This window comes from Erpetoichthys calabaricus, chromosome 2 (assembly GCF_900747795.2).
Source record: "Erpetoichthys calabaricus chromosome 2, fErpCal1.3, whole genome shotgun sequence".
NCBI classification, from domain to species: domain Eukaryota; kingdom Metazoa; phylum Chordata; class Cladistia; order Polypteriformes; family Polypteridae; genus Erpetoichthys; species Erpetoichthys calabaricus.
The window spans coordinates 340733909-340747864 of NC_041395.2; the positions used below are offsets into that span (position 1 = coordinate 340733909).

The following is a 13956-nucleotide window of genomic DNA, read 5'->3' on the forward strand; positions in this document are numbered from 1 at the left end:
CTTGAAAAGGACCATTGCATTCTTCAGAGGCCACTCCACCATTCCTCTCAAGTCTTTCGTGGCACCATCTGCTCCCAGCTGCACCGTCCCCTTGCCCATTCATACATGCCATCCAGTTTACCCTCATTCTTTTTGCCCAGGGTAAATCCACATGCCGCATTTTCTTCGTCCCCGTGTGCTGACCCAATGCTAGGGTCCACATCTGAGTCTTCCCAGCAGCCACATACTCAGGCTGATGGACTACTGCAGGAGGGAGACACGTCTGAAGTGGTCTCTCTAAGCGCTCTGTTTTCATAGGTTGCGGACATACTTACTTACACAGCAAAAATGTCATATAAATGAATAGGCACCATATTTAACAATTATTGTTTAAACTTATTGAAAAGGTTTATATGTTAAACACAGAATGTGATTAATAAGACTTTACATTCATTTCAGTTTATGTTTTTAAAGAAACAATTCTGTGGTTATTACAGTTGAACTCTGGTAAATCGTGTGATTCATTTGGCGTATGATCACGTGTGTGATGAGCTCTCTGTCTTCTCTTCTCAGCTCTAGAAACATGATTCCTGTCATCGCAAAATATGAAGGCTGCTGAAGCAACAAGGCACTTCAACTTGTCTGAGAAATTGCAAATTAAATGTATAAATAAACAGGGCAAGTGGGTCAGAGGACATTCAGTTACACTTCCTTAAATAGAAAATATGAATGATTCCCAGCCTTATGAAATTGTGGTAAATTAAAGAAATGTATGGATTTTGGTTATTTTTTTACCATTTTGCACAACAACATATTTGTGCCTCTGAACAAAGGTGGAGATGCTGAGTGAGTTCAATGCAAGCAACTCTGGAAACGTGCAGAACTTTATTATCCTGAAAACAGGAAAAAATATATTGAAATAGAATTATAAAAAAGGCCCTTTGAAAAAAATAACAATCAAATATTATATTTAATGCAGTCGTCATCACCATTTATCTTAAACTGGTGTACAAGTAATTTTAAAAAAGAAAAAAAAAGGTAAACCTTAGCAGACTTAAAGATGGAATTCTTATGTATAGATGAAAAGAAAACTGCAACAATGGTGCATTGCTTTGGTCTGTATGTGTCTGATTTATGCTGTAATTGTGATTTTTATTGCATGCCAATTCTTTCAACATAATTTTTATTGTCTGAAATGTTCATTTGATTTGCCCTTCTCGTCCCACCATACAAATGTAATGTGCCTCCCTGATCAGCAGTTCCTTCCTGCAATTTTGTTAACTAGACAACAATTTAGGTTTAAGTCACATTAAAAACAAACTCTTATTTCATTCATGCATTGCAAGGTCTCTGCACATTAAATAAACAAGGCCGGCCAGCCAAGTCAAGTCAGTCGAATTCCATTTTATTATGTATTGGAAACCATAATTGGAGACAAAGGTGCAAATTCAAAATTAAACTGCAATTGTTTTAAGGCGAAAACTCATCAATAAGTAATTTCAGCATTGATGAGTGGGTTGGGGAGGGGGTATAGAAAAGTACATTCTTAAAGTTGATGATTTGCAAATATTCAAAGAGAATCATACGCCTATATGAAAATAAGTATTATATCCTAATGTATGCTAGTATAGTAAGGGTTAAATCATTAAAAAGCCTGAGCTTGAATATTTTTATTATTTTTCTCCCTGTAGGTGCAAACTACCTTTACCTTGCTGCTATTTATTATGTACTTTGAGAGGGTTAAACAGGCCATTGTTATAAGAAGTGCAGCTACTGAGACTTTAACCATGAGAGAAAGTTAGACAGGCTGCTTGCTTTTACTTGCAGCAGCTATGCCTCTGCCTCGCTGTCTGCCTGCCTGGACAGGTGATGACAAGCCATGGAAAAAGCGCTACTTATTGTCTTAGAGATGCAGCTGCCCAGACCTCTGTCCTTGAAGTATGAGATGGAGTGCCATGTTCATTAAGCTAGGAAACAATGGTGGAATCAATGAGAGGTAGAGCCAAGACCGTGAGAAATTGCAGTCAGATAGGAGTGTTGAGTGAAATTGATTAAGGTGAAACTTTTGATAAGAACTGTAATAAATACAAGCTTGCCGTATTCGCTAGTTGCTCAAATCATATGAATTAAAGGTTGATTCTGCTGCCTGTCCTGAGACTCCAAGTGCCTTCTTTGGGGCTGAGGGTTGCCTGTGCTGCCTAATTTGCTTCAACAGGGGTTGACCAAAAAATTTGCATGGGGCCCTCCAAGTCATCCTTTGCCAAGTCTTGACATGGTAAAATGTATCACCATTATTTATTAATTTATTGATTGATTGATTTATTTTCATTGAAATAACATTGCATACAATCAAGTCAAACTTGTACAACAAATAACTTCAAAATAATTTAGCTGGCTCTTTTTAATGTGACGAATGTATTCTTGACGTAGCGTATCAGTTTACATTCTTCACATTAAAAAGTGACCAACTAAATAAATTCAACAGCCATCCATCCATCCATTATCCAACCCGCTATATTCTAACTACAGGGTCACGGGGGTCTGCTGGAGCCAATCCCAGCCAACACAGGGTGCAAGGCAGGAAACAAACCCTGGGCAGGGCGCCAGCCCACCGCAGGGCACACACACACACACACCAAGCACACACTATGGACAATTTAGGATCGCCAATCCACCTAACCTGCATGTCTTCAGACTGTGGGAGGAAACCAGAGGACCTGGAGGAAACCCACGCAGACATGTGGAGAACATGCAAACTCCACGCAGGGAGGACCCAGGAAGCAAACCCGTGTCTCCTAACTGTGAGGCACCAGCGCTACCACTGTGCCACCGTGCCGCCACAGGCAAACTTTCAGCTTTCATTATTGAGGAACCGTTATGTTTTGAGGATAACATCTTACCAAACAATTTCACTTTTCTTTTTGTTTTATTGAAATGATTGACATGTGACATATTTCTCCAGGCAAGTGAGAATATTTGTGTCCCATTTATTAGAAAAGATAAAAAGGTGTATGAGGAATGCAGACTTTCTTTAACATAACAAAGCACTACCGAGAACACGTTTCGTTTCCTGAGAACAGACCAGACTTCTTATCCTAGAAATTTGATTCTGTTCATCTGGACAAAGTTTTTAAGTGGGAGAAATATTTCAAGACTTATCCAAGTCTCTTCCTCAGTCTCAATTGACTGCAAGTTTCCCCAACCTTATAAACAGTACCTTTGCTTAATCACAGAGACTAGCACCATTGACAAAGGGCCAGTTGATCAGTGATATGCAAATTGTCCACTGATTAGTAGACGTGTGAACCATTCATAGAGGGTTGAGGAATGGCTGCAATCACAGCATTGTAAGATGGCGACAGATGTACCCTTAGGTACAATAGACCCACAGTCTATTTACATCTACAGGATAGTGGTCACTCCTTTAAAGATGAAGAGGTGCACATCCTGGACAGGGAGGAGCGCTGGTTTGAGAGAGGAATCAAGGAGGCCATTTACGTGAAAAAGGATCGACCATCTCTGAACAGAGGAGGGGGCCTAAGGGTACATCTGTCGCCATCTTACAATGCTGTGATTGCAACCATTCCTCAACCCTCCATGAATGGCTCACACGTCTACTAATCAGTGGACAATTTGCATATCACTGATCAACTGGCCCTTTGTCAATGGTGCTAGTCTCTGTGATTAAGCAAAGGTACTGTTTATAAGGTTGGGGAAACCTGCAGTCAATTGAGACTGAGGAAGAGACTTGGATAAGTCTCGAAATATTTCTCCCACTTAAAAACTTTGTCCAGATTAACAGAATCAGATTTCTAGGATTTCCTTACCTGGATTATTGAGCATGCATCGAGACAACCAGACTTCTTATGTTTCGTTTCACCACCACCATGCCTATTAGAGCTGATTTGTTTTCTTTGCATGTTTTATTCACTCCAGGCAGCCTGGCTTTGGAGGCACCACGTGTGCTGTAAATCACATTGCAAATCACTCAAGTCATGTCAGTCAGTCCATCTGTCTTCTGAATCAACTCAGGTTACTCAGCTCACAGTGTGTCAAATTGGTTGAAATTTGCTATGCGTGTCGATAGAGGGAATCTGTTGGCAATTTTTAATTTTGCATTTGAGATATCTCAACTGGAGCACATTTTTGAACATTTTACAGGCACCAGCTTAAACGCTGGGTCCATGTGCTCTCGGACAGACAGCGGAAAAAACCACCGTGAGGGCACACGCTGCGTTCCATTTCAAGTGAGTATTTCCCAGACACTGATTGGAATTTTCAACTGGAACGCCCAGGTAAAGTAGTCGACAAAGTATTGAGCAAAAGCTGTGAATACTTATGTACAGTGCATCTGGAAAGTATTCACAGCGCATCACTTTTTCCACATTTTGTTATGTTACAGCCTTATTCCAAAATGGATTCAATTCATTTTTTTCCTCAGAATTCTACACACAACACCCCATAATGACAACGTGAACAAAGTTTACTTTTACTTTTTACTTAATTGATTAAATTTATTAATCCCCGGTCTGACTGTGTGTGTGTGTCTGTGTGTCACCGTTTCTTGAGGATGGTTTATAGCTAAAACGGCTGGACAGAAAAATACCAAACTCGAAAAATTAAGCCAGTTACAAGATGTGCTGATTAGTTTTTGATTCAAAGTGTGCAAAATAAAGTGGCACTCTAGAGGAACCTTCAAATACCGTAATTCTTTTTTTTTTGTTCTTTATTTCGTCTTATACGATTTCTCGTATTAGAAATTTGTTAGTTTTCGCATACCCCTTGGGGTCAGAGCGCAGGGTCAGCCATTGTACAGCGCCCCTGGAGCAATTACAGGTTAAGGGTCTTGCTCAAGGGCCCAGCAGAGCAGGATCTCTTTTGGCAGTGACGGGGATTCGAACCGGCAACCTTCAGGATACCAGCGCAGATCCTTAGCCTCAGAGCCACCCAATTCTACAAAGAACTGTGAATTCTTCTTGCCAGTTGCTATCGTAATGACCTATTTTATGATCAGAAACATCAACAACATTTATTTCTACAAACATAGCATGTTTTCATACAAATGGTGTAGCTCAAAGTGCTTTACAAGATGAAGAAAAAAGAAAAAACATAAAAATAAAATTTGGCAATACTAATTAACAAAGATTAAAGTAAGGGAGGACAGAAAAAACACCCACTTGGCATTATACCTAACATAAATGATCTCAATCAGTCCTCATGGTTTTCAGGCTCCACGTGAAAGAATTAGACGATGATGGTCATGTGGACCTCTGGCCTTCAATTCATCAATGTAGAGACTGCACAGTGCCCTGATCAGGTGGTGGTGGCACAGATCGCCTTCACAGAAAAGTGGAAAAAGAGCAGCAAAAATCTGTTTAAATACAACCCTACTGAAAACAATAAAAAATGTCATTGTAGGGCGGCACAGTGGCGCAGTGGGTAGCGGTGCTGCCTCACAGTTAGGAGACCTGGGGACCTGGGTTTGCTTCCCGGGTCCTCCCTGCGTGGAGTTTGCATGTTCTCCCCGTGTCTGCGTGGGTTTCCTCCGGGCGCTCCAGTTTCCTCCCACAGTCCAAAGACTTGCTGGTTAGGTGGATTGGCGATTCTAAATTGGCCCTAGTGTGTGCTTGGTGTGTGGGTGTGTGTCCTGCGGTGGGTTGGCACCCTGCCTGGGATTGGTTCCTGCCTTGTGCCCTGTGTTGGCTGGGATTGGCTCCAGCAGACCCCCCGTGACCCTGTGTTCGGATTCAGCGGGTTGGAAAATGGATGGATGGATCATTTTGGCTTGCTATTATATAAACAAAATGAAGTGGTTTGGAATAAACCCTACATTTGAACATTTTACAATGGATGTTAGAATTATGGCCTGAAGAGGACACTCCTACCATGCAAACCCGACACAGACAGACGCAGGACACGAGTTCAGTACAGGACACACTTTTTGTTTTTTTCCCCATAGGAAACACCTTCCTCTGTTTCCCACCGGCACAGCAGAGTGAAAGCCCAAACACAGCACAAAACACACTTCTTTCTTTTCTTTCTCTTCCTCAGTCCACCTTTGCTCTTCCTGGCAAGCTTCGTCCTCCTCATCCTGACTCTGGCAGCTGGCTTCTTTTTAAGGGTACCTGGAAGTGCTCCAGGTGTCCAGTGATTTTCTTCTGGAAGCACTTCCAAGGGTGTAGTGAAAGTGCCACACTAAAGGACTCAGCCGTTCCTACAGCAACCCCTGGCGGAACCAATTGAACCCAACAGGGCTATGCCAAACTCCAACTTTCCTGGAGCCCTATGGGAATTCGAGGCATCGCTGCAAACCAGGGAGGCTGCCATCTAGTGTCCCGGAGGTGGAGAGGTTAATGCCCTAAACACACTCTCTCCCCAAGTCCTTCCAATGTAAAGGCACCCCAGCCGGCAAAGGGCCCCAGCCTTCCGTCACAGGGTATATCTACTGTGGAGGACGGCCAGGGTCCATGCCAGGCCAGGACGTCCCTTCTACTTATATTCCGGGGGAGCAGCCATGGACTCCCCAATACCTCCCCCGGGACGCTTGGTGGCAGCCTCCCTGGTTAATGATGATGCCTCAGTTTCCCACAGGGTTTCATGGGAGATGGAGTTCTTCCCAACCCTGTGGGGACCTGGGATGTCCGTCAGGGGGCGAGGCGGAGATAGTTAAGCCCAGCTGGTCTAATCATTGGACCCACACGGGAGTGCAATTGGGAACAGGTGAGCAAGCAACAGGAGCACTCCCGGGACGGCCATAAAAGAAGCCAGCAACCACCACTCAGGGCTAGAATCGGGAGGAAGAGGACGAGGTGCCTGAGAGGAGTGGTGGTGCCAACGGAAGGATTGCTGTCATTATAAAGAGGTACTTTGGGACTGTGTTATACCTGTGGGGTTCATGGAGAAGAAGACGTGACCCACAGGTGAAGAAAAAGATTTATTTGTGTTGTGTTAAGTGCTTGTGGGACTGTGTTGGGCCTGTGGGACACGGGGAAGACGTGCCCCACGGCTGAAGAGAAAATAAAAAGATTTGTGTACAATTTATACATGCCTCATTGTGAATCTGTGCCGGGTTGGATGCTTATATAGCGCCTTAGTCACACTACAAACTGTATGAAAGCAATATGGACACTACACCTAATATATTTAAATCATAAACTGTTTCATTATCTGAAATTTGTTTGTAGTCCCCTGGCAATGTTTTACAGTATATGAAGTTGAAAAGTGATATGTGCTCTTGCTTGTATTGTATTTGCATTGTTGTTTTTAATAATAAAAAACAGTATTCTACTGTTTATTAGCACTTGTCTGTAGGTGTCTCATTAAATCAGTCTTACACTCAGTACTGTCCAACATCTATCTGTGGACATGTTGTAACGGCCGACCTCTTACCCGGCCGGCAGCTACACCTCCAAGACCTGTGGCCTGGATTATTTACTGAGCTGAATCTAAATATCAAGCCGTACCTCTAACAAATAAAAATTTTCCCCACAATCGACGGTTTAATTAAGCTCACAAAACAAATGATATGTAAAATAGAAGCATAATTATATTAAACGAGCAGCAACAAAAAACAAAATGCACAATAAGTATATATATATATATATCCCTCCACCAAAGCAACAACACCATATATATATATACACACACACACACACACACAATAAACCCTCTCTTGCCCCTGTAACATATAACAAACAACACAAATACCAAAAAACTGAATGACATACGGAAATGAATGTGAACTTGAGTCTGGTTATAAAAACTGTCCTAAATGCGGTTGACTGAACTAGCGAAAAATGAGTCATTTGATTTTCTCTGGACAAAATGGAGCAGCCTCACCGTGAATCCTCGGTGCGTGGTGGATGATTAATTCCGACCCCGGGGTCTCTCGTGATGAGGTTATTGAAGTAAGTCCGGTGGATAGAAAAACAAACTGAATGGAAATGCGCGATGTGGAATACAGTAGGTCAAGATGGCTCTTGGTCGTGAATGTGAAAAATGTCCTTCTCCCCTCTCCTTTCCCTTCTCTCTTTCTTCTTCCTCCTCCCCTTCTCTCCTGATTCCTTAAATAGTCCTGAGATAGATGTAATTAAATAATAGCAGACAGGTGGTTTTCCAGGATTGGGGTTGCGGTCTCCTCCCATTATCCGTCCCCCTTTATCGGGACGACATTCACTGACACACAAACAGCAAACGGGATGATGGAAACAAGATGCACATGGTACTAACACTGACAACACTATTACTACTATGTAGCCCCGCTACAATGTTGCTACAGTGATTGGATATGCAAAATATACCGCATAATGCGTTCTTATCAACTGTTATTTATTATGATGGAGTAAGCACAACAAAGATTTTCCTGGATGTATCCACATTGGTTTTACAAATGTTTTACAGGAATGCAGTGTGATGGAAACCGGGTTGTCAGCCAGCCCAAACCCTGACACAAACACACAAGCAGAGTCCTGGGTTCAAATAAAGGCTGGTTTGTTAACCAGACTCCATAAACAAGTAACAAAAACCACAAAAAACACAGGTTTCTCTCTCCACAATTCAATTCTTCCCCCCAATTTCTCACACCACTGCACTGCCCTCTCCAGTTGAGTGTGAGAAAGAATATTTAGAATTAAGGTGCGTCAGCCTTTCCAAATGATAAAAGTATGATGCTAATAGAACTATAAGAAGCGTGACACTATATTAAATAAGAATGTGCTAAAGCTAACTGAACAAATTTAATCTAATGCAGATACTAAAGCTATAAGAATATAATTTCTTTATAACTAATGTAATGTACTGAACTAACCTTTATGTAACCCTTGATATTTTATGAGCAATGTGCGTGAAAAAAAAAGTATAAGGAAGTGAGCATTGTCTAAAACCGCTGAGTTGCATACACCCTATAACCATTAGGACAAAACTTGGTATAACTGGTCTTATGTACATGCAAGTTAACAGAACTGTATTTCCTAAAATTGTCAAAATACTGACCACTCTTTATCTGTAAAGACACTGTGTGCTACTGCATGTTACAATCCAGGGTGTGACCGCAAGTATGTATGACCTCAAAATGAACTGCCGCGTTTCTTTTTTTCTTCTTGTCAGCGAACTTGAGTATTAAAGGAAGTCTCGGCTTCCTACTAGCAGGCTGATGGTTTGTAGCACTGGGACGTGACAGGGTCTGCAGCCTGCCTCCTCTTACCAAGAATAAAGAAATTGCTTTTTATTTTTAATTGGTGTCCACCTTCTGTTGTTCTCGACTTCAGCGTCCACAAGTGTTACCCTTCTTCCTCCCAACTCTGACTTACCTGGCCAAGGGAGTGTGATTCCTTTTATTAATGACCAGGAAGTACGTTCCTAATGGTTGGCGACTTTAATTTTCATATCGATAATCAGTGTGACATGAAAGCAAAAGAATTCATGAACCTCCTGGACTCTTATGATTTGAGCCAGCACATTAGTCAGCCAACACACAAAGGATGGCACACATTGGATTTAGTGATTAATAAAGGACTAAAAGTTGATGTAAGACAGATCATTGATATTTGTTTATCAGACCATTTTCTCTTACTATATAATATAGAAATAATGATAGAAAATATTAATGAGAAGTAGGACTGGGCAATATATTGAGTTTTCATACGAGATATAAAATGAGATGATATTGTTTATATCGACTCTATGCTATGTTAAAATTATTCTCGTACAGCTGCCAGTTCACGTTTCTCTACTCCCCGCCCCACCCCTTCCCTACCGCTTCACTCTGTAAGTCCTGCAGGCAGCGACAGGATGGAGACGGATAAAGACATGAAGGATACTATTGAAGAAGAGCTGGTTGGTAAAAAGAAAACAATAGCTCAAATATTTGGAGATGGTTTGGGTTCAAAGTGTCAGATGAGCAGCATAATAATGCTTTCTGTAGAGAATGCAGAGAACAAGTTCCAACAAAAGCTTTGCACACTACTTCTTTTTTCCACCATTTACAACTACGCCATAAAGTGTTGTACGAAGTGTATGAAAATGCATGCTGCAGCCCAGACCGTGAAGCCTTCCAAGCCTCCTGCCCCACAACAAACCATGTTACAAAACCCATATACCCATGTTGTGCCTTATGAGAGAAAAAGTGAGAAGTGGGGCGACATTACTAAAGCAGTGGCTTATCATATCGCTGATTTTTTTTTTCCTTTTCTTCCTATTTTTCCAAAAAACAAAAATGTTTGTTACTGCATGCTGTGTGCTGTCACTGCGTGTTAGAGATATGGCAGCGGCACCTCCAGCGACTGGACACGTCAGCTGGGGATTGATCAGCTGAGCCCAGTATCTCACTTTCATTTCAGATCCATCCATCCATCCATTTTCCAACCCGCTGAATCCGAACACAGGGTCACGGGGGTCTGCTGGAGCCAATCCCAGCCAACACAGGGCACAAGGCAGAAAACAATCCTGGGCAGGGTGCCAACCCACCGCAGCATTTCAGATCTCGATCTCCAGATCACTTGCACCAAATCATAGTCCAACAAGTCAGAGTACAATTCAAAATAATAAAATATACGCAAATTGTCATCCACTGAGTATTTGCCTTTGCACATTCTCTTCACTCTCTTGCTCAAAGTCGATGCCATTCTAGACATTGTTTGCTCTATGGCTAGTCACACACACAAAGGGATTCAACGTCAAGTCAACGAATCTAACAGTCCTCCAAGCAAAGAGGGTCTACCTATAAAGTAACGGTAAGTTTTATCGACATTTGTATCTTTTTTTTGTCCTCTGCTCACCCTAAAAGAGTTAAGTAAAAAGTATTATAGAAAGACTTACAGAGCTAAATATGCCTATTGACCACAAGATAATGTATTTGAAATGTTTAAGCTTATGCAGCTACCACTTATGAAACTTTTTATTACATAAACTATCAGCCCTATTGGAATGTGTGCGTGTGTGTGTTAGACTGAAAATTTTGACACTGAATAACAGCCCCATCTGAGAAGAGATAGGAATCGGAAGAGGAGTGTGCACTGCGTACAGCGCATGGTCGCATCCATCACACATGAATGGGAGATTCCTCTGCACCACGCAACTCCGTGTGGAGCTGTGTGAAGGTTTTTATGGCAGCTGGAGTGGCAATTCTGTCACCACCTCCCAAGTTTTCCTTGCGAACTGTACGGGCCGGTTAACGGTTAACATCATACCCAGGATGACGCAATTGTGGTTAAGGGTCTTGTTCAAGTACACAAAGAAGTGTTCCGGTGATTGCGGGATTTGAATCAGCGACCACCAGCAAATCCATACCAACGAAGTCACTACTCTGCTTAAGAAGAGATGGATGTATTTTAAATTCAGAAGTGTTTGAGATTGAAAAGGTCTAAAATTATATATCTGTTTCAGTCATTTGCTGGTGATTTTACCAAAATGGTTTAACTAAAACCATGTGTAGGTTATACATTACACAACACAGTTTACACATGTAGTTAAATCTTATAAATCCCTACTAAACACAGATGGTTGTTAATTTTCCTTTACGTGATCTGCCTCTTTACATAAAAATGAAAGTGATTTTAAAAGTTTTTATTTGTGCGTTACAGGACATAGAATGGATTATGCCCACATTACCTGGGCCATTTCTCTGTGTAAGAAAGTTGTCACTTGTTTTGTTTTGTTAGTTGTTACATGTTTTGTTATTTGCACAAAGTCCTAGATGTTATGTACAGGACTACACTCAGGAGGAAGCACTTTGGTAAAGAAAGAACTCTCTACCTTCAGTGGAAACCCACTTTTTAAAGAGCAAGTCGGCCTTTTGTTATTTTTGCTCTGTACCTTTTCTGATTACATTTTCTAAATTCCAAATTGTGAGTCTTTTGTTATGCAGGAAAAGAACATTATTTTATTTTATTCAAGTAGCATTATTATTTAATATATGCCGATAGTTTATTTTTGAGCCAATTCTTATGAACATCTACATCTGTATGTTAATAAAAGTGTCTGTGTGACATTTGAGACATGTGGCTTTGACTCAGAACTATCTTTTTGTTATTACTTTATGGGAAGAAAAAATATCGATATATATATCGTATATCGCCATTTAGCTAAAAAATATTGAGATATATATTGTATACAGTAATCCCGCACTATATCACGCTTCGACTTTCGCGGCTTCACTCTATCGCAGATTTTATATGTAAGCATATTTAAATATATATCGCAGATTTTTTGCTGGTTCGCGGATTTCTGCGGACAATGGGTCTTTTAATTTCTGGTACATGCTTCCTCAGTTGGTTTGCCCAGTTGATTTCATACAAGGGACGCTATTGGCAGATGGCTGAGAAGTTACCCAACCAGAGAGCGTATTATGTATTAAATAAAACTCCTCAAATATATTGTGAGCACGGGGGCTGTTCGCACCCCTAGAGGATACGGCTGCTCCTCAAAAAACACTGAAAGATATGGTTCCTGCACGGTGCTTCGCATACTTAAAAGATTAAACAGTACGTATTGATTTTTGATTGTTTACTTTTCTCTCTCTCTTGCTCTGACATTCTCTGCTCCTGCATGGAGGGGGTATGAGCAGGGGGGCTGTTCGCACCCCTAGACGATACAGACGCTCGTCTAAAAATGCTGAAAGATTATCTTCACATCGCTCCCTTCTGGCTTTGTCAAGCGACATGCTTCCTGCACGGTGCTTTGCATACTTCAAAGCTTGAACGGCACGTATTGATTTTTGATTGTTTTTTTTTCTCTGTCTCTCTCTCTCTCTGACATTCTCTGCTCCTGACGGAGGGGGTGTGAGCAGAGGGGCTGTTCGCACACTGGCCTAGAGGATACGGACGCTCCTCTAAAAAATGCTGAAAGACTACCTTCACATGTTCTCTTCCTTGCAGCTGCTTTATACGGCGGTGCTTTGCATACTTAAAAGCCAAACAGCACCTATTGATTTTTGATTGTTTGCTTTTTTTCTCTCTCTCTCTCTGACATTCTCTGCTCCTGACGCGCACTCTTTTGAAGAGGAAGATGTGTTTGCATTCTTTTAATTGTGAGACGGAACTGTCATCTCTGTCTTGTCATGGAGCACAGTTTAAACTTTTGAAAAATGTTTGTTTGCAGTGTTTGAATAAAGTTCCTGTCTCACTACAACCTCCTGTGTTTCTGTGCAAATCTGTGACCCAAGCATGACAATATAAAAATAACCATATAAACATATGGTTTCTACTTCGCGGATTTTCACCTTTCACGGGGGGTTCTGGAACGCAACCCCCGCGATCGAGGAGGGATTACTGTATCACCATTTAGCTAAAAAAATATCGAGATATGATTTTTTGTCCATATCGCTCAACCCTAATGAGAAGCATATTATTAAAAAAATGTTTCTTTGATTCATCTGCAGCTTCAAAGTTTACAAACATTCTAAGCAACCAGTCCATTTGTAGTGCTTACTACAATAGTGAAGATAATGTAAATAGTAAGGTGGAAAACTTTAATACTAAAGTGAGAGCTGCCGCTGACATAGTTGCTCCTGAAAAGACAGTTAAAAAATCATCTAGCACTCTCACACCATGAAAGACCCAAAGAATGTCTGATTTAAAGAAAACATACTGGAGAGCTGAGTGTAAATGGAGAAAAACTAAACTGATTATCCACTATGATATACTGAAGGATAAAATAACAGAATACAACAACATAGTCTGTCCGTCCGTGCTATTTCTCTAAAATTATAAATAATAATGCTGTTAATTTGAGAGTTTTATTCTCTGCTATTGATCGTTTGCTAAATCCAGGTCGTTCAATGGAATGCCTCCAGAAATCTTCCAGTGAAACTTTTGAGGCTTCTGCTATATTTTTTAATCACATAATGAATGATATTAGAATACTCCCCAATACTGATCCTCTTAAACCCTGGTACTCCGTTTTAAACAAATGAAATTCTTTCACCAAGACAGATTTACCTGATTTATCTTACATATAAATGTCTTCGCGTAGAAGTGTGTG

General features: G+C 41.1%; 2 protein-coding genes across 9 annotated transcripts in view; one reads left to right on the top strand and one right to left on the bottom strand.

Annotated features, from left to right (window-relative positions):
• The window catches only part of LOC114647356 (uncharacterized), a 289364-nt gene that overhangs the window by 83866 nt on the left and 191542 nt on the right, over positions 1-13956 (bottom strand). The window lies entirely within an intron of this gene.
• LOC114647358 (probable pancreatic secretory proteinase inhibitor) overlaps positions 1-13956 on the top strand; it is a 161537-nt gene that overhangs the window by 5310 nt on the left and 142271 nt on the right. For 2 of the 5 annotated variants that reach the window (XR_007934197.1, XM_028796056.2), the window contains one exon: positions 553-1310. The exons of the other annotated variants lie outside the window; for them this stretch is intronic. Coding sequence is in view for 1 of the 2 variants with exons in the window: in XM_028796056.2 (XP_028651889.1) it covers positions 553-598 (46 nt within the window). In the remaining variant the exon portion in view is untranslated. Of the gene's footprint in view, positions 1-552; positions 1311-13956 lie in introns of those variants that run through there. 5 annotated transcript variants of the gene reach the window in all.